General features: G+C 35.5%; 1 protein-coding gene across 2 annotated transcripts in view; it reads left to right on the top strand.

Moving 5' to 3' along the window:
- LOC118202761 (complement component receptor 1-like protein) overlaps window positions 1-22,111 on the top strand; it is a 102,580-nt gene that overhangs the window by 15,757 nt on the left and 64,712 nt on the right. For both annotated transcript variants that reach the window (XM_085818221.1, XM_035374957.2), the window contains exons 3-5: window positions 5,296-5,469; window positions 13,891-14,076; window positions 18,568-18,747. In XM_085818221.1, the coding sequence (XP_085674347.1) occupies window positions 5,296-5,469; window positions 13,891-14,076; window positions 18,568-18,747 (540 nt within the window). The remainder of the gene's footprint in view (window positions 1-5,295; window positions 5,470-13,890; window positions 14,077-18,567; window positions 18,748-22,111) is intronic.

Here is a 22,111-nt window from a genome sequence, read left to right as displayed (position 1 = left end):
AAAAAGCGTTTTCAAACTCCTAAACCAGCAGAGAAAACCCAAGAGATTCCAAATCTTAAAGATTTCCCAGCACTTGCATCTAAATCTGAAACTGAAATTAAAGAAATTCAAAGAAACATCCCATTCAGCGCCGTCTTTAAACAGCAGAAGATCCCAGCAGATAATGATAATCCAATATCCCAAGTTTTTTCAAATCCTAAAGTTTTCAAATTCATTCAAGATATGAACGATGTTGCAGTTAATATTAAATCCGCTAAGTCCACTACAGAAAAACTTTCTATCGCTTTCTTAGCAGTGAAGATTGCTCTTGATTTCGCAGAAGAGGAAATCTAAGTTCAAAATTTTACTTCTTGTTACTTCCTGATGTTCCAATAGATGGCGACACCCATGCGACGATGTTTTCACCAGAAACTTTCCACTTTAAATAAAGTGGATTTACTTCTCACTAAGACGTACCCCGCAGGGTAAATAATTTCTGAGTAAAAGTCCCCAGGACTATATACTCATAGATACCTCAATTCATACCAATTCATACCTGAAGAATCATTCTTTCACTTACTTCTGTGTGTGACGGGAAACGCTGCGGATCTAAGGGACTTTGATAGAGGGCAGATTGTAATGGCTCGAAGGCTCGGAACAAGTATTTCCGAAACTGCACGACTCGTGGATTGTTCGTGATCTACAGTTGTTAGTACGTATGAAAAGTGGATGAATTACGGTGAAACCAGCAGTAGACGACATGGTGTTGGACGTCCACACGCTATCAAAGAAAAAGGTCGTCGGAGACTGTCTCGCATATTAAAGCAAAACCGGAGCCAGACAGTGGCTCAGCTGACAGCCGAATACAATGCAGGGCCAAGTAGAAAAGTATCGGAGCACACAGTTCAGCGGACATTGTTGGATATGGGGCTATGCAGCAAACGTCCCACTCGTGTGCCTTTGCTGACCAAGCATCATCGCCAATTGCGCCTGCGCTGGGCCCGGGAATATCGCGGCTTGTCCATGGATCAGTGGGAGAGAGTTTCCTGGTCAGACGAATCACGGTTTGTCATTCATCACGCCAATGGCCGTGTCAAGATATGCCGTTTTCCAGGAGAATAGTTGCTCCCTCATTGCACAGTAGGTCGTACACAGGCCGGTGGTGGCGGTATTATGCTCTGGGGACGTTCTCTTGGGCGTCTCTGGGACCCGTGGTTGTGATAGAACAGACCATAAATGCTACAGGGTATCTGAACATCATTGCGGACCAGTTGCATCCTTACATGGCCTCAGTTTTTCCAGCTGGAAATGGAATGTTCCAACAGGACATTCCAACAGCCCCGTGTCACAAGGCTACAATTGTGTTGGAGTGGTTCCAAGAACATGATGCTGATTTCCAGTTAATGTCCTGGCCGCCTAACTCACCGGATCTCAATCCGATAGAACACATTTGGGATGTCATGGGACGGCAGCTCAGAGGTCAAAGACCACCATTTCGCAATATCTCGGATTTGCGTGACAGTTGCTACAACATCTAGTACAATCTGCCTCCGGCTATCTATCAAGGACTTGTGGCATCCATGCCAAGGCAGGTTGAAGCTGTGTTGCGCGCCAAAGGTGTCCCAACTCGTTATTGACAGGTGGTCATAATGTTTTGGCTCTTGAGTGAAGCAGATTGTCAGAAGAGATTCGTCAAAGGTAAGTGAAATTAAACAAATGGTTTTTAAAAATATTAGGCATTTAATATATATTTTATGTGTTTTCTGTAATCTGTAATCTATGCATTTTAAATGAAAAAAATCTGATGTGTACACCACATGACTTTCTTGTACGGAATATTAAATTATATGCATTTTTTCTTGCATTTCATTTAAACTTATTGGATTGAATTAAATCTACTTCGCCGACACCGCATAAACCACAATAGAATAAATGCATTCTTTAAAATTCACTGCAGTAGGTGTTTACCATAGCGACATTCTGGCACTAGATTCACTTAACACTATTATATTTCGTTCATATTATAACTCATAATGCACAAAATTTATATCACTTAAAAAGCAGAATTATCTAATCGTTGCCACATGTTCTATTCAACTACTATAATAAAGCTAGAATGATGTATAAAAGAAATTAAGCAAACAAAACAAAAAAGAAACAGTTTTTCACAGTTCGAGAAGGCAAAAATACATAAAAACTCAAAATATCTATATTAAAAATTACGAAGTAAATCTTAAACACTTATTTCCTCGAAAAAATTCCAGAAAGGATTAAGCATGATTTAATCGCAATAATAAATGAAGGCGTTAGCTTTGTTGTTGCGAAGCTACGTTTCTCTAGATTGGCAACAAATCCACTAGTCTCTGTTTCAAATGTAAACATCAATGGCCGCCATATAAAAAGGCTTAGCGGCACTTAGACAACTTTAAAATTGTTGATAATTCTCAAAATATTGCATACAGATTTACTAAAGGCATAAAAACCTTAACCAGAAGATAAAAACAACATAATTCAATCATTTTTAAAGCAAAAAATGTACAATTTACAAACATATAAGAGTAAAGAAACTGAGATTACTGAGCCGGGTAACAGAGTGGATATATATATAAATATATTTATATACCTTAGTTGCGGCCGATTGAAACCAAAATACGAGGTGCACACATCTACATGTTATAGCAGACCCTATATACAAAATTTCAACGTTCTGAGGCTACTCGTTTTTGAGTTATACGAGATACGTCCATACGTTCGTAAAGACGCCACGGAAAATTCTCTCCAAAATTAATATTAAAGCAGTTTTATAATTTTTTTGGAGGAAACGAGTCTTTTATTGTGTTCTTACGTACAGATATCACGCAAAAACATCGTTAAATTGCATTCGATAGCGGTCAAAATGGATATTTTCGTTGAAATATGCTGCCTGAAAGTTTTCGCGATTACATTACTTCATTTTTACTTCGTACAAGGAAGTAAAAAGAATCAAGTGTATAAGTTTATTTTGAGAAAAGTTATACCTTAATAACTTTCGTCTCGAAATAGTTGCAGTTTGCCAGTTGACATGTCACATGTCCCCTTAGGAAGGTAAAAAGTACTTGAATATTTAACAAATTTTCATAAAGAGTTGGAGGATTACGTGAGGGCGGAAATTATGCGAGTAAATGCAGTATATTTTGTTTTAGTTTTATAAAATGTAACACCATAGAGCTTTCAGCTTCAAGAGGAAAAAAAGTCCTATTATGGTAGTAAAAATATTACTATAACAACTCAAACAGTTACTCTTGAAAATAAGTATATATTCGGCCGATCAAATGCCCCTGCATATTCGGCTGTCAAATCAAAACCTCCGGAGTAAGAGAACTTTACATTATCCCAACATGCCTTTAGTGAGGCCTAGACAGGATGTCAAAAGGATATGTTGAAATGTGAAATTTCAGGTATTTATTGCAATGCATTAGAAGATTTCGCGAATATTCAGGATGTCCTAAGGATGTAAGAAACAATATCCTCAGGTAGCTTCGAGAACTTTTACATGGTACGTGGGTATAATCACTGTACTTAATATTTTCAGTTAAAAGAATATTTCGCATTTTTCTTTCAGCATAAATTGCAGAGAGAGGTCTCTCTCCTACTAATACAATTTTTTTTGTCTTTTTAGCTTTATTATTAAGCATCATTTTCTTCGCACTTACGCCATATACAATTTAATAGCAAAATTACAAAAAATTTTAAAAGCAACTTAGTAGTATACGTTTAGAATTACCACGCAGCATTAAGTTGTTGGCACACACAATTTTTTCCAGTCTTTTCTCGCAGACAAACATAGCAAAGAGAAAAAGTTGTACAAAACATCATGAGAGAACAGAAAGGAGAAACATGGCAGTTCTAACACATCAATGGTTTAAAACAACGTGATGGATTGGTGTAAGAATTTTGTGATTTTAAAACACCATCGAACAGAAAATAAAAAAATAGGGAAATCCACAGATCATCGCATGATGATAAGATTCACAGAGATGCGTTTTCTGGCTAAACAATCTGTGGGAATTTTCACATAATGGTTTATGACCACAAGAAGAAATATGCAATATTTTAACACTATATTTCATACATTCGTATTAACTAACAAATTTTCACTGAAACAGCAAGAAAGAAATTTTATTAGCATACAAAAACATGGAAAATAGCAGAACTTAACGCGACGTATAGCAGTTAGTAGAATTTATGTATATTCCTCTTTCTAATCCTATTTATAATTCAAAGGTTCATGAAATTGTTTTCATTGTTCATGAAAAATTTAATAACATATCTTTAAATAAGAGGTTAATCAAATAATGACTTTTAATAAATAGCAACACAAGTTTAAATTCTGGTAAACACTATACGTAGCATTAATGGTTAATAATTTGCATTTTGAATGTAAAAATTTCCTTTTTACTTTTTCATTAAAATTTCATTAGTTAAAATAATAGAAAAATATGAACCATAGAAGTAAAATTACTACTTATTTCTCCTTTTGCTTATTTATCAACACGCGAAGTTTCACTTAACATATTTTACGTCCGAAAAAACCTATGTCTGAAATGTTATTTACATGCGATGATTTGTAGGTGCTTTTTTCCTTTAACCACGATATTTTGTGCCACCACTGCTTAATATGCAAAGTTTTTACATTGCTTTATTTTCTATGAAGTTATAGAAAGATATTAAATATATTTCTGGAAGACGGAGAGATGGAATATTAGCAACCGCCTTCGCCGAGAATCGAACCACGGACCTCTGGAATATCGGCCCAGCGTGCAGAACCACTACACCACGAAGGCACGCTAGGAAAGCGGGAGAAATACCATATATACTCCCCTTTTTAAAGGGCGACTGGGGTTTTTAGTGGACCCAATCGCCACATCCTGGCTGTGGAGAATCCTCATCCAAAACCCTTTTAGTTCGGGCGCCACTATAGAGACATTAGGATTTTTTTTGGAAGCCGAAGAGATGAAAAATTAGCAACCGCCTTCGCCGGGAATCGAACCATGGACCTCTGGAATACCGGCGCAGGGTGCAGAACCACTACACCAAGAAGGCACGCTAAGAAAGCGGGAGAAATACCTTATAAAATCTTTTCAATTGCAATGTATTCCCCTTGCTTTCTTTTCTCCTATGTTGCTTTATAGGACGACAGTTATCGAATAAGATATTTTTCCGCTATGTGTTTGTCCTTATATGCCATGAATTGAAGAATAAAATATTTGGTTTTTTAAAAGAAACTGAGACATCTAAAGTTTCTACCTGATTTGTAATTTTTCACTTTTATTTCAGGAGTAACTTGCATTGTTCCCGGAAGCCCGAAAAATGGGCGAGCTATATATTCTTCCATAAACTACGAGGCAGAGGTAACGTATGAATGTAATGAAGGATATTACCTGAGTAACCAAGAGCGAAGATTCTGCAGTGCTGATGGAACATGGAATGGAACTGATCCTGTATGCTCTGGTATGATTACAACTTCTCTAAAAGCTATTCTGCATTAAATGAACTTTATCTATACCTATTCACCATCTGCCTATAAAAGTAAAGCAAATTTTTTTAACGTTTGTTTTCAAACGGATTCTCCAGAACAATAACTGCCGTAAATTATAATCTGCGAGGTATGAGAGTCATAAAATTCTGTCTTCCTTTGAATAGTAAATCTACATCCCGGTTACTTATTTAAATGTCTAGAACAGCGTTAATGAGCAGTTTAACAAATGATAAAGATTTGAAATATGTTTTATCAACATTGGAAAGATTTTACTTTCGGCGGCGTTTTAATGAATGAAGCGTTTCAAGTACATTTTCTTTTTGTATTTAAATGGCCAATTGCTTGCAATAGAAAGATATGATCTGAATTACCCCAAGCATTGCGAGATGAATTGCGAGGTAAATGTAAAGTTATATTTTATCCAATTACACTACTGTGAACAATACACCATTTGTTTAAATGATTCCTTTACTCACTAAACTAAGCACCATGGCAAAACATTTTCTTCACCTTGCACTTCTGTACCTTCTGTACCTTTTCACTTGCAGTCTTCTGTACCTTTTTTTCCCACCATAAAAACTCTACAGTGTTTCTTATTGCATAAACATGTAATAAAAGGGACAGAATCTTGCATATAAATTTATAACTTTGTAGAGTGTTTTTTCACATTTCGATATGCGTTCTCTTTAATATTCATTCAAGGCTTGATTAGTATGTTGGCTGTGATTCATATTATATATTTTTAGCTGTATATACTCGGATAACATAATTTTCTGGAGTGTAGGAATGCTCAAACATGTTTAATTTTTATATAATGTGTTGCGGCAATGATGTGTGTATGTGTGGAAATGTATATAGTGTTCATTCATTTTGCATGCTGTCCTTATTAATTTTAGTGCTCCTTATTATATTCTATGCTATCCTTATTCAGTTTAGTAATATTCATGAATTCGCGCTGATTCCGTGAAACAATTATTTTAATGCATGTTAGATGTTAGTGCATATTTCACACTTAAAGTATATTATATAATTCTATTAATATACATCATCAACATATTAAAACCTTTTGGATGTAAGAAACACAATTAAAGAGAAAAAAATCAATAATTGTTTAAGGGAGAGAATTAAGTGCTTTATGCACTGCACGTTAAAGTTTCAGAATATTGATTTGTGAGTTTATTACAGTAGTTAATGTTTTAATAAATAATTTAGCTCCCTACATTTCGAATTTAACTATTTTATTCATAAGGTGAAAGTTTTTCTTTCTTTAACAGTAACAGATATTTTTTTCGTAAAAAAAAGTGAGAATCTGCATGCAAGATGAAAGTAATTGGGAAATTTTCAGCAAACGTAACGCTTGCAGCTTTTATTTCTGGGTACTGAGTTAAAAAACTGGATAAGTTTCTTCTCGGTAGTGTCACCCTAATGGTTCCATTGTTAAAATCAGGAGCTTCCAATTGTTTCCTCATATCCTTAAACCCACAAAAATATCTCAACCACTCTTTGCCAGATGAAAAATTTAAAATATCTTCTTTGGACAGTTCGCTTAATTGTTGATTGCATTTCTTAAAACATAAATTTTAGTTTTTCGGAAGAATATCCTCTAGTATGGGGAAAAAAGAATTGCTAGGTAGGAGGACGCTACAAAACGATGTTTTTACGACACACATGGTTGCATCCAGCGGCTAAACAAATGGTGGAGGTAAAAACAGGGAAGGAAATCGTTTACAACTAATTATACTACTTTTTACTGCTGCTAACTCTTTTGCTTTGTACCGTGGTAATACCGTTTTGGTTGGAAAATGTCGGGTTGGCAACTGTGAGAATGGATCAGTAAACGAGAAATTAAGCAGAACACTTCTGGAGTTTTGGCCACCTGTGCCCTGAAGGCTATGTGGTTTATAATATTCCCATCAGTGCAGAAGATACGCCATGTACAAAGAAAAACACTCGAACAAACAGAAAAAGCATTCCATTCCTTGGCTAAATAGTATTTGTGCGTTGTACCGCTAGCATGTAATTTCAACCGACAACTCAGAAACGTTCTTACTGAGGTAAAAGAATCATTTATCAAATACCTTTGGATCAACTTTCCCTGTTTGTAGAAGCCCGCTGCCGCTTTCAATTTGATCATCTACATGGTTTGAAAACTTCTTTATACATTCCAGAAATCATCGTGGCCATCGCTTCTTTTTCATTTTCCTTGTTGAGTTCAGTATTTCGCAACTACTTTGTTCCGAGTAACTGTATCACCAGTCTTATCTGAAATAAATCTTATACACTTATTTTTCCTATTCCTTCTATCATCACTTCTATCTTCATTTATTTTCAAATCTTCAACACCACAAGGAATTTCAAAGACGCCCGATACTGTTTTCTTCATCTTTAAGAAAAAAAAAATTATAGTTTCAGATTCAGTTTTTCCAGACATAAATGATAATCTTTTAAGTACATTTTAGGCTATGATTCAGTGCGTCAAACATGTGAGTCTCTTTTAAAAAATCGTAAACTTTTTGCCTTTGTTAATAATCAGAGAGTGTTTTGAAGATCGATGAACAAATTATATGCGAAATGGGTATTTCGCGCACAGATGATCGAGAATTCGGAGTCATATTTTTTGAGGAAAGAATATTACTATCATGTAATATGTTCATGCTCTTAAGATAATTTACGTCTAATCGTATAATGTAAAAATCTAATCGTAAAAAATGTGCCAGCACTGCTCATTTTCTTACGACTAAGATCTCTATGATGCCTGATGTCTGATAGATAACTCGACCAAAAAGAACAATATTTTTATTTTCTTCAGCTCTGGTTCACAACTTTGATTAAATACCCAAATTTTTTAATGTTAATGAGTCTTTATTTAAATATGCAATAATCCAATATTCAATACAAATTTTTCTATGTTTCCAATGTAAGTATGACGTAATAATGCACTAATAAAGTAAATTTAAGCCATACCAACAGCATACAATAAATTTGTATTATTCTACATTACTTTTAATCACCGCTTACGAAATGAAAGTGCTACACATTTTTAAATATAAGTATTATAGATTTTTTAATAATTTTCAAGTATATATAAATGAAAGTCATAATTCGGGTGATGAAAAAGTCATTAAATTTGATCAAGTTGGCGAAACTCCCTTATTACATGTATTATAAAAACATAATAAATTTAAATTATGTTCCTGAAAATAAAAAAATATTTTGAATCTGAGGAACATGATTTTCCAAAATTAAGTAACTTTTTTGATTATATAAATTTCAAGCAATGTATTTTCAAAATTGTGCTATGTGCGTTTATTTTCTAAATATTGCTTTAGACCATTAAGGGAAATTTACAGATTTTCCTGAACATGTTTTAATCTGCCAAAAATAACTTAAAAAATTTGATGTACAGTCCTTCTACACAAAAATTACTCAAATTTGCTTTCGTATTTAATGTATTTAAGGAATAAAACTCAAGTTTATATAAATAATGACATGGGCATATAAATACGAAGAAGTGAAACAGTAACAGCTAGACAATGAAATCGATATGATGACTAAAAGTACTGTGGGTTTTGACCAATTCCACTTTTTGAAATCTATTTCATTGATTCCGCGTTGCTCTGATTCTGTGACAAATTGCCCTCACAAATGTCTTTCTTTATCTCCCTTCGTAATGACTGTTACCTGTACATTAATGTTAAGAAAAAATAAATTTACACAAAATTATATTTAGAATTGTACACAGTCGCTTAAAGAATAACTGATGATATATCTAACATCTACGGCTTCGAAAACGTTTATGGAATCAGAAATATATATGATTGAGTCTTTAACGAATGTTTAAGCAAATAATCGGAAAATTCTCTTTAAAACGACCATTCAAGATTCTGTACCATTTTTAATTTGCATGGATGTCGTCATCTTACGTAAGGAATCAAAAGTATGTTTATTTCTGTTATCAGATACAATGGTCATCTTAGGGACATAATAAGAGTTTCTCAGAGGGTCCATTGCAATTATATTATTATTTCCTAAAAACAATCTGCATTTAAACATTCTGGGTATGATTTTTAATTTGAATATTCAACGGACTGATGTAAAAGGAACTAGTTTTCGTTAATATCCCCCAGCTTAAAGTCGTTGAACACTGGTTCTTCGACACGGAGAACGAGCTGTCTGCATGAGATTCTCGGTATTTTTCTAGTATGATGACATCCAAATACACTGCCCTCGAAAAGTTAAGGAACAGCATGTCTTTTGTGTCTCATTTCAGAATGAAGCAACATAGACACAAGTAATTTACAGGACATGTTCAATAAACTGTTCTTTAATGAATGTGACATAGAATGTTTCTAAAGTTCAAAACAAGCACGAATTACAACAAAACATTGCAATCTTCGAAATAACTGTGTCTTTCCACGTTAGCTTGATTGTTCCTGGTGCGTTGTTCCCTTAAGATCAGCTGACGACCTGACCAGTGCGAATTCACCAGTGCGAATCTGGACTCGTCTGTGAAGAGAACAGACACCAATTGTTGACTGGTCCAGGAGACGCGTAGTCTTGCCCAACATAAACAGGTATCTCTGTGTCTTCGGATCAAGGGGACACAAACAATTGGTCGTCTTGCATACAGACCTGTATTGTGCAGGCGCCTGCGCACTGTAGTAGCTGAGATTCTAGTTCCTGTTCCCACTAAATAATCTGCTATGAGCTAATAGTAATATTACTCCTCCTTCGGGCCGAAAAAGTTAAATAAAAGTCTCCCGCATGGGTGTAACTCTAGGTCTACCTGGAACATGTCTTCTAGACACAGAATCCTCGGATTCAAATTGATTCCACAGTAGGTGGACCACATACGAGAGACACAGAGACGTCCAGCCGCATCAGCTTGTGACATTCTTGTTTCCATCCACCTGATCGCCCACAACGTCAAAGAATCGGGCAAACGACTTCTAGACACTAATAGACTCTCCTGTATATTGTCCACGAAACTGTCATAACAACTGAAGATCAACACTCGTGAATAAAAATTACAATTGTTGCATTTTTTCTACAACTCCTATATAAGTATTCATTTTTATAAAATAAAAATGGAGCTATTGTTTTTGCACATTTTCTTAGACCTTTTTACTGTCATGCACATGAACTGTGAATTTAAACGCTACTAACATTATTGCAATGGCGAGCTTTGAAAAGCCTGTTGTTCCTTAATTTTTGGAGGGCAGTGCAATTGACTGCACTCCGTTCATGAAAATATCAAAGGCATTTTAAGAATAAAGGGAAAACATATAACTTTCACTAAAAGAAAATCAGATCAACAAACATGAAAGAAAATAATTTGATAATTAGTTAAACAATTTTTAGAGGTAATCTCATGCAGTTACAGATCTTCCTTTTCGGAACATTTTTAGGTAATATTTTTCATGAAAACATATCAGTAAAACTTTATCAAAAACGTTTAATTTATTTATGACCTTTATTAGTTAAATATGTACATTTAAATCTTTTATTAAGTGCTAAAAGTTGCATTAATTTTCTACTCATTTTCAGGTTTTAAATGCTCAGGTTTACTTCTCAAATTTTCAGCAAAAATATATTAGTGAAATTCAAAATTATGAATTATAAAAATAAATATTTTCCTCTTTCTATCTTGCGCTAACAAATCATTATGTGAATATGCCTTTACAACTTCTAAAGCCTGAATAACACATGTTTGCGATGTTATCGTCATGCGATGATTTGTAGGAGCTTTATTTTTTACAGCGATATTTTCGAAGATAATATTTTCTTAAATTGCGAAGCTAGAGAACCGTTTTATTTTCGACGATGATGTTTCGTATCACGATGCTTTAGTACTGCGATGTTTTCTCTTTGGTTTCTTTTCTTCCACTATGTTTTGCACAAAGACGTTTTCGTCCGGAATGTTTTCGGCTGTAACCACTTTTGCCTGATCACTAACGTTGGTAACTCTCTCCTGGATGACTTTCCTCAATAGGTTGACAAGTGCCGGTACTTCTTTCTACCAGTACTTCTTTCGGGCTGCTACAGTTATTATATTATACTGTATCGCAGAGGATATTCTATTATACAGTACCGCAGATTCCTATTTTCAGCTATGTAAACAGATAGTAAAAATCCTGTTTTTGTTTTTTGATAGAACTTCAGCTATGATTAGGTGGACGGATTTAACATCTTCAGTTCCAAACAGATTTATATTAAAAGACATAGAATGCTGTTCGTTATTTTTAAAGCCCAAAGAAAAATTCATTATACTTTAAATGTGTAATCCGCGTTTCAAGGGTCTGTAATATCTTTGACATACGCCCTCTGATGATACGCGGCACTTCAGAACGTGATGTTAAATAGGACGGCGTTCAGGGAAGCTTATTTTCGAATTGTTGAGCCAAATCTTTTCCAATGATGGCAAAATTGGCTTCTCTATCGATGGTCATATTACATGGAACTCCATTCACTTGTATCATGATGAAGGCTCCGTTAATACCGCCACTTATTACGGAAATATGAAGCGCTATAAAATGAGGATTCTCAGTATATGGCAACTCCCACTTTTCGAGATGAGCACTAGTTTCTTTCCTTCCTTCTTGTTGGCAAACGGTCTTACCTTCCTTGCCTTCGGATGTTCTGCAGTTCCTTTGGGCGTGGTCTTCATCACCGCAGTTCCAGCACTTTAGGATCGGTTTGCTGTCATACATATTCGGTTTCAAGGCATTGACTCGCCTGTTTAAAGTATCTAGATGAGAAATAATTTGATCCACTAACAGCTGGAACGGAGAGGCTTTGATTGGGTGGCAGTGTCTACGAGATGCTTGCTGGGCTGTCTCGAATTTCATGGCGTAGACTAAAGCCCTTTTTAGATGTTTGATATCAGCCATTCGCAAAGCTTTCTGTGACTCAAAATTCCGGATAATATCGATGAAGTACTGGAGGAACAGGATTTTCCCTTTCTCTCTTACTCTGTTCAAAAACGCGAGACGAGGTCGCCTTTCAACTTCCTTGGCGAGATCTTGAAGTGTGTCTGTCGACTTATGTTGGTAAGATTTTAACTAACCTCCTGCTACAGTATTTTAAACACTCCTCGTCAAAGCGCCGCTCCACCGCATCGGAATAGAGGTTCGAAATTTATCCTCTGGCTCTTTGGCAGAGTTTGGAGATTATCCGCTGCGTCTGCTTGCTCGAGGTGGCATGCCTTAGCTTGTTAATCTCACGTATTTGCGTTTGCCGCTATAGATAACTGAGTCTTGTACACTTGCCAGGAGGCAGTTCCATCATTCGTAGATAGCTACAGAGAGGATCGGAACAGTTTATGTGCCAGTTTAAAGGCATTTGAATTGTGACCATCTATTATTAAGGATGTGCTCAATTTGCCAAATTCCTTAGCAAACGCAGCAGAAACCCTCATGTCGATTTTTGGATTATAATATAATTTCTAATTTTATTTCTTCTGGACCTACCTCAATATTTCTTCCCCTTCCACCATTTCTTCACCAATTTCATCTCTCCTTTTTTAACAGCTTCCATTTTTCTTTAACGAATTTTTGGCCCACTTTACCTTTTCACTTTTTTGAACGCAGGAAAGGCTGCCACCAGCTGTCGTACTTGCTCCTTCGTCACTCTTGTTACCGGCATTCAATCCCACCAAAACCCGTTATGCGCGTACGGGTTCGTAATGGATTGAATGCACTTAGAACTAACGATAACTTGATAAAATTTATTTTACCAAAAGAAACACTTCACAGTTCTGGAACTTTCCAGAAAAATACTCGTACAACTCTTCTCGATATTACAGAGCACTATCAGTTTGAACTGCTAAGGTCTTTAAATTCAGTGCAGTGCTAAGCGACTCTAAATAACGAAAATCGAACGGAGATATCGCAGTACTCCGAAGTCAACTCTGAAGTAAAAACGAGAATTAATGTTTTTTTTCCCGTCTTATGTAGTTTTCCCCAGCATCCGAGGAGTTTTCATAACCTTCCATTTATCGAAACTACTATATGGGATATACGGTTAAAGTTAAACCTGTGGGGCTGCTATTGTTGCAGTTACATGCAGGGATCAATTTCACTTGCTCAACTATAGCAACAGTTACAGGAACCGAACCAAAATGTCGCTAAATAATCGGCAAAATCGGGGACGTTTGGCGATTTTTCGCCACATTTGACGACAAAAATTAGTTGCCAAAACCATCGCTAGCTTAGCGATATCTTAGTAGTTTTAGCTAGACAGCCATTTGTCTCAATCTTAGCCTTACTCTTGTAGTCTTGTTTTCTCGGCAGGGTTTCGCCCATTTAGACGTTTTATGATATATTATACAAAATTCGCAAGACTATTAATTTGAGTTTTTATATAACTAAGTAATGGATCGATTTATCTTTCAGATAACTTATGTTCATTGCCACGTGCACCAGAAAATGGGTTCTTCAATCTAAAGTCTCTCAAACCTGAGATAGGGAGCACTGTCGAATATTCCTGTAAGGATGGTTTCAAACTGGAAGGTTTTGCAACATCTGAGTGCACTGAAACGAGAAGATGGACAAATTCAATTCCCAGATGTTTACGTTTACGTAAGTTAAATAAAGTGGATTTTCACCCTATTTCTAACTGTTAAATATAGTGTACTACTTTTGAATATTACTGGCACCATAGATAAATGTACAAACTGCTCACTGAACATAACTAGAGTTTATCATGCCGAAACAATATGCACTGAACAAGGTTAAGTTGTGTACACATATAATACTTACAAACATAGATGTAACATAGCATCAGTTAACAATATAGAAACAAAATACGGCTGCATTGTGATTTTAAAGTAAGGAAATTAAACCTAGGTTAAAGGTAAATTCAGTCCAGTGTATGAATAGTAAATGAAACAAACAAATTAATTAAAGTTAAACGTCTAATGTTTTGAATTTACGTAACAGGAATAGTTTACAGCGTATGGTGGTTTGACTAAGTTTTAGAAAGAAACAGTACCAAAAACATATCATTCAAAATTATTTATAATTAATCAAATTGGGGCCCCCACAAATTACTTAAGACATTTTCACAATTATAGTAAGGAGCAAACGGGTTTAGTAGACATTTTTTCAGCGGGGTAAAAACCAAACATCCATTCCGCCTGGTTTTAGGAACACACAGCATATCTATAATAATAAAAAGAAATTTTTAAGTAAAATTAATTCGATTAAGGAGAGGAATCAGTGACCAATGCCAAACTCTCCACTCAATTTTCCGCCCTGGACAGTCCTTCTCTCGCTTCCTTCATGAGGGTGCCAAGCTTCCATGTTTCATGCCAAAATATATTCTTAATTTTTCTTATGCTTCGCAATAATTTTAATTCCTCTTTGTTTATTACACATTAACTATGATGTTAAAATATTCAAAAATTATACGTGAAATTGTGAAGTTACGATTCAAACAAATGGTAAAATATAACTAAGTAATGGAGAAATTCTTATATGTTAAGAATAGAAAATATAGTTTCACGTTAAGAGAGTATATCAAAATTAGTAACTTCAAATACGTTTTAACTTGCAAGGCTAACAAATACGTTTTCATAGCCTTGCAAAATATATGCATCACATGAAATAAAGAAATATGTGCATCAAATATTTTGCAAGGCTATAAAAACGTAACAAATACGTTTTTATAGCCTTGCAAAATATATGCATCACATGAAATAAAGAAATATGTGCATCAAATTCGAAAACGAAAGTGTTAATTCTTAAAGTAATCTTTTAATACATCAACAACTCTTTAAATGCTCTTCAATTAATTTTCACCAAGATCAAATACCTTTAGTTTATTCAATTAAACTTCATGAATACTCTTCAATTAATTTTTATCAAATTCAAATGTCGTTAGAATTAAACTTCATCAAATATGCATAAGAACATCATCAAAGAATAGCATTACTTCGCTTAGCTTATTCATTATTTCATCACAAGTATTATGCTATCAAATAAAATTATCTGTACTTACGTTTTGACGAATCACAACAATGGCAAGTCATCACGGCATTTGATGAGAAACACGAAAAATTTTTGTCTGCAGACGTCTAGGGGAATTTAGTAAAGAATGTCACATAGTTTAAAGATGTCGAAAGAGTTCAAGGGGATGAGCCCCCATGTGGGATGATGTTAGGTTTACTAATGAAGAAAGTAGTGGCATTTTACAGCTTTTTTAATAGCGAAATAGTTAACATGATGATGATATGTTCAAGATGAAAGGAAGTAAGGTGGAAAACGAGGTAAAAGGTTCAGTTCATCATAAAAAGAAATAGCATCACGTCATCTAAGAAACGGTCACAGTCCTTTTTGTTCAATTACATCGAGCTGCATCGTCGTGCTCCCTGCGTAGTGGCCCAACGTCGTCTCTCGCAATCCTCTCACGCGGGAGAGAAGGACGAATTTTATCTCACAGCTTTCGGAGACATCTAGTTGCTGCTGCCGTTGCCATATGTGGGATGATGGAAGAAGTGGTAGAAGAGAGCGGATGACCATATATATATATGTATATAGGATGGTTCAAAACTGTATGTCAAAGATGTAAAGGCAGATAGAGAAGACCTGAATAAGCAGATTTCGTATAGGAATGTGTGTGCGGTAATGGCGCATTAAGGTGCTAGCACGTAAAAAAGAAAAAAATATTAACAGTTTGTTACAATAGGTGCTTGAAAGAGCGGCCACCAACCGCGATACAATATTCATAGTGGCGGCGCCTGGATCTGCGTACATTAGAAAAGACATGAGGCATGTCGAGCACGTGTCCAGCAGCAACAGACAAGCGGGCAACAAGAATTTCTGCAGATGTGACAGGGCTCTCGGGTACATGAGGCCTCTAATATGACTCCAAAAGAAAAATTCCAAGCAGATTAAATCAGGAGAACGCGGTGGCCAGGCACTGTGCTTCCTTGTCCTATCCAATGCTCGCCGTCGACAGCCTCCAGGTGATTTCTGGCATTCCGGCTGAAGTGAGCTGGGGCTCCATCGTGCTGGAACCACATTCGTTTGCGTGCAGCTGGAGGAAATTCGGCTGAAAGTTCAGGTAATGCAGAATCGCTCTCTATGCATTCTTTAAGCAGCTAATTCATTTCCTTGTGCAGCCCCATACATGAAATGCATGTCGGTAAGCTCCGCATTAGTGCAATGATGCATGCTACTCGAGATCCGTGAGGAACCTGAAGAATCCAGCTAGCGCAGCGCTTTTATACATCGTACTCATCAGCGCTCTCTATCGGTTCAACATGGCGTTACCGCACACACATTCCTATACAAAATCTGCTTATTTAGATCCCCTCTACTTGCCTTTACATTTTTGACATATAGTTTTGAACCATCCTGTATATGCACAAATATAAGAGATGCATATGCACATAACAACAGTTTTCTGTATCTATCTATCTATATCTCTGTCTGCCAGCTATATAGTACACTACTCAACATATATATATATATATATATATATATATATATATAGTGTGTGTTGCGTGTATGTGTGTGTGTGTGTACAGGAACTGAATACAGGCTAGCAGGAATTGAATACGTTACCTTTTCTTGAATATATTGGCAACACTGGAGAAAAAAAGTCACGTGATGAAATTCAAGAGATGCAAGAGTGAGGTTTGACTTTTTCCTTTGTGAGTTGAAGTTATTTAGAATGGTAGGATCAAGTAACAGTTTTTCTTCTGTCACAATATGCACTTATGTAATAATCATGTTTTTCTTGTTTAAAAATTTAAATTTTTGTTATGAAGCCTTAGCTTTACATAATATAACCCTAATCGAACCATGCAATATGTACGTAATATAATGTAATATGCGAGTGTACTGCAACTATTTTGACCGATAGTAATCGGTCTCTTGGTTAACGCAGGGTATCCAACGCAGACAGAGAAATTCAGTTAAAAATTAAAACAAAATATTATAGATTAAGACAGAAATACAGTCAAAAAAATATCAAATTCCGAGTAACGTTCTGTTGCCATTTATAAAGCTCACCAAATCCATTGCAAATCTAAACTTTTTATTGCGGCAGTAGAATTCCTGTATGTTACCATGTTTTTCCCTAACATGTCGCAATAATCCGGATCTTCGATGAAATGTTGTGCATTACCTTCAGCACTATATTATATACGTGTTTATATATATATGTGTGAGTGTAAGATAAAAAATATGAAAGCAAACTTCTAAATTTATTTGTCTATAACCTCTTTTATTTCTTCTTTAATTTGGGGATTTCCTGTCTCTGTATAAAAATAACGCCATAAGTCTAAACTGCGTCATTCAAATTAATCGTGCGGTCTTACTTAACGCTTAATGTACGTAATAATAATGTTTTTCTAACATATACCTCATGTTCCTTGACGCGAAATTTAAAGGCTGTGTTCGTTAGGCTAATGTAAATTAAACCACACTAGCAAGGAATCCTATAAATATCCCAGGAATTCATATCCGGAATGGGGTCCTTGAGTATGGAACTCGGAAAACTTCGTTTAATTTACATTGGCCAAACTAAGAAAGTCTTAAAATTTCGCGTCAAGGAACACGAGGCATGTGTTAGAAAAAAGGAAACACAGAAGTCTTCTGTTGCCCAACATTGTTGCTCCGAAAATCACACTGTCAATTTTTCTGCTGCGAAAATTATTCAAAAAACATCTTCCATTGGAGAACTGGATTTTCTAGAGGCATTTTACATTAAAAAAAATCGTTCTGTTCTAGTTAACGATCCTAATTCCTATCCATCTTTGCCTTCGGCCTTTAAAGAAATTATGTTTTAGTTCTGATTTCATCAACAGATGGCGCCACTAGCTTATTTTCTGTCCAGGCTTTCTTATCTTATCTGATCATTATATCCTATCTCGTTCATTTGCGCTGCAGCTGACGATGATGGTTCGGTAAAACCATCGAAACTAGTCCTGTGAAAATTTCAAAATATAACGCTGATTTTTGTTATTTGACCTCTGAATAAGTATAACTAAGCACAAATGAGAAATGAATGATAACTAACAGATAAAGAACTGCGTAACTTACAAACGACTTATTTCCTTTCAGCGAAAATGTGTGAGCCTCCCGTTGCACCAGAAAATGGGTTTTTCAATCTTACGCCCGACAAACCTGAGGCTGGAAGCGTTGTGAAATATTCCTGCAGGTATAAATACAGATTGCATGGTTCTGCGACATCCGAATGCAGTGGAGAGGGAACTTGGACAAATCCAACTCCCAGATGTTTCTGTAAGTTTGGAAAAATGTATAGATTTTCATCTTTATTTTTATTCAAAGCCTAGAGTGATCATTTCAAGAACTTAAATTTAAAATTTTCGGAGGTATAGATTTCTTACCTCTAGCTCCAAGGATTACAAATTTCGAGCTACGTTGTGAGTTCACATGTAAACTACTTTACTACAAACAAACAAACATACTTTCTTCTTTATATATATAGATTATCATTATGTGCATTTTTGTCTCCTTGTTTTCCACTTTCAGCATGAGTTAATAACTTTACACAAAAATTTACTTTAGGATAAAATTCATAGTTTATACTAGGGACTACCAAAGGAATTTGTGTTAACTTCTTGCTGGATGACGAAATTTTAAAGGAGATCAACAATGATCAAAGGGTCAACTGGGAGAGCGCCATCCGAATATGAAGCGTGAATTGATCGGCATAGTCCCATTATCCATTAATTACAATAGATTTGCTAAAAGTTGATGATTAGTTATTCATTAAGATAACGTTATATCATCTAGTTAGGAAAATATAAGGTAGGAATGTGTTTGTGAAATTAAAATGTGTAATATTTTTTCCGAAAACAAATGATAACAATATCAAAAATAATTAAATACAACGCTAGGAAATTATTTTTCGAAACGTTTGTTCATGTTCTTAATCAAGTTGTTACCTTTAAGTTTTTTAATTATTTAAGTACGATGATTTGTATTACGATTATATCGTATACTGAATATTATACAAATAAATGTAAGGAGGTTGTGGAAAAAAAAAAAAAAAAAAAAAAAAAACACCTTTCATAAAGTGATTGGGAATCTTTGGTTTGGACACGCCCTGTAAATTACACATTTCCATCTAAAATACGCATTTACCTTTATGAATAACCATTAACCTTGAAGTAAATGACGATGGTATCTCAAACAAAGAACTCAAATGGAATCAAAGAACCAACCAATTTAAAGCTTATTGTTTCAGCTCTTTTTCTCATAACTTAACAGTTCTTTGAACACGTGACACAGTAGCGTTTTCTAAGGCAGGACTGGGTAAATAGCGGCCCATGGACCACAAAGGCCAGCCAAGATTTTTTTGTGGCAGCAAGATAGCCAGAAATTTGCTCTTTAAACAGAGGTTCTTTCCCGTATGTGATCCAAGATTCGTCTCGTAGTTCCTACTGGTACGGCATGCGCAGTATAGATACTGCGCAGTCCTTTCTTGGCTGATTTATTCAAGAATTTAATTTAAAATTCCTATCCATCTTTGTCTTCGGCCTTTAAAGAAATTATGTTTTAGTTCTGATTTCATCGACAGATAGCGCCACTGGCTTATTTTCTGTCCAGGCTTTCTTATCTTATCTGATCATTATTTCAATTTTGTCTTCATAACAATAAATAAGTAAATTTTTAACTTTAGTGAAGCCATGAACTCTCCGAAAAAACGTAAAATCGGTGATGAATGTCTATATTTAATACAGAATGGACAAATAAATATTTTCTTCAGAATACATGGAATAAATCAGCGTGTTTATTGTGTCATGAAATCACAGCCGTATTTAAGGAGTATAATCTGAAACGACACCTCGAAACAAAAAACAAGTAATTTGGTTGCAAACCTTCCAAGGAAGGACGTAAAATGAAAGTGTGTGAAAAAGCTGAAGAAGTAATATACATAATTTACAAAACAATCAACACTTCAAAATAGCGCTACAGAAGAAAGTTTCATGGTAGCCTACAAACGTGCGAAACGCAACAAGCCTTTTTCAGATAGCGAGTATATTAAGGGCAGTTTCTACACAGCGACATCTTTTATTTTAATGGCATTTTGCAGTGTGCATGCGTATTGTGTGCTGATCTAAGAAGCAAATTTGAAATCATTTCGTTTTCAATAATAACTCTAGTGCAGCGCATTGACTCAATTAGTGACGAACTCACAGAACAGCTGAAGACTGCGAACAAAGATTTTGTTTCATTTTCTTTGGCACCACTCGATGACAGCACAGAAAACGAAGACACTGCACAATTACTTATCTTTATCAATGGAATTTATAGAAATTTCATCAACACAGAGGAGTTACTTGGCCTGGAACAAATGAAAAATAGAAGCACTGGTCCGGACATAGTTGAGTGTGCTGTGAACTGTGTGCAGAAATGTCGCATATTCTGGAACAAAATGGCAAGGGTCAGAGCTTATAAGGTATTTCTCCCGCCTTTTTAGCGTGACTTCGTGGTCTAGTGGTTGCACGCTGGGAGCGTATTCCAGAGGCCCTTGTTTCGATTCTCGGCGAAGGCGTTGCTCATTTTTGAAGTCTTCTGCTTCCAAAAAATACCTAATGCCTCTGCAAGCTTTCAGTGAAAGAAATTTTAGTTAAGCTCTTAAAAGACAAGTTACAAGCACACGACGCAGCAATGTCTTGTCTTTTAACGGCATTTTGCATCATGAAAGCCTGTATAAATTCCACTGGACTGAAAACATGTCGCATGTCCTATTGTTTTTGTGGTGAACACAGTCATAACAAGGGCAATCCACCATCAACAGTTCAAATCTTTTCTTGACGATGTGGAGGCAGTGTATAAAGACGTAATTTACCCAAGAATGTGAGGTCATTTGCGTGCCTGATATCATTGTAAAGTGATAAAAAGGGAACTGCAGAATTACTAAGAACTGTTATTCCTGGACACGAAAGATATATCTTATTTTGTTACAAAAATATGATGTGAGTCGAGGAGGTACGAGATGATGTTTACAGCTGATGAACAGCTTAAGAAACTGAATGAACTCAATGCGACATTATTGACAAAAGTGTTGTTTGCGCATGAAATGTGAAAGCATGTAAAATCATTCAAAGGAAAGCTAATTCTATTTGCAAACCAAGCAGGTGAAGGGAATTTTTGTCATTTCCATTTATTATAAAAATAGATAGTGCCTGAAAAGACAAGTTACAAGTCTGATAAGATTAGGGATCATCTGCAGAATCTGGAGGACGACGATATAAAATGATTTCAGAAATTTAAGAAAACTGAACACAAATTAAATTTTCTCTTATCCTATCACTGAATATATTGAAACAGCACCTGAGGAGCTTCAGCTTCAACATATCGACCAAGAAGAGGGTGCTTACTAGACTGCTTAAGCACTGCTAGTGATTCTAATTTTGTTTGCTGATATACCACTATGTTTCACAAATACGCATATTGCATTTTCAAGTTTATGGCATTTTTTTTTACTGTCCTTAACTATATCAGGATGCCATCTAGCTGTTTAGTTGATTGGAGATTCCGAGAGCAATTTCAGTGAATTTCTGGATACGCCTGAGCGCGTATGTGTTGCAGCAGATGTTATTTGCCCATTCATGTTTGTTTTCAACTGAAGGAA

Source organism: Stegodyphus dumicola, chromosome 6 (assembly GCF_044657685.1).
Source record: "Stegodyphus dumicola isolate Sdum_Otavi_A_Nest chromosome 6, ASM4465768v1".
NCBI classification, from domain to species: domain Eukaryota; kingdom Metazoa; phylum Arthropoda; class Arachnida; order Araneae; family Eresidae; genus Stegodyphus; species Stegodyphus dumicola.
This window is presented reverse-complemented; position numbering and strand designations above follow the sequence as displayed.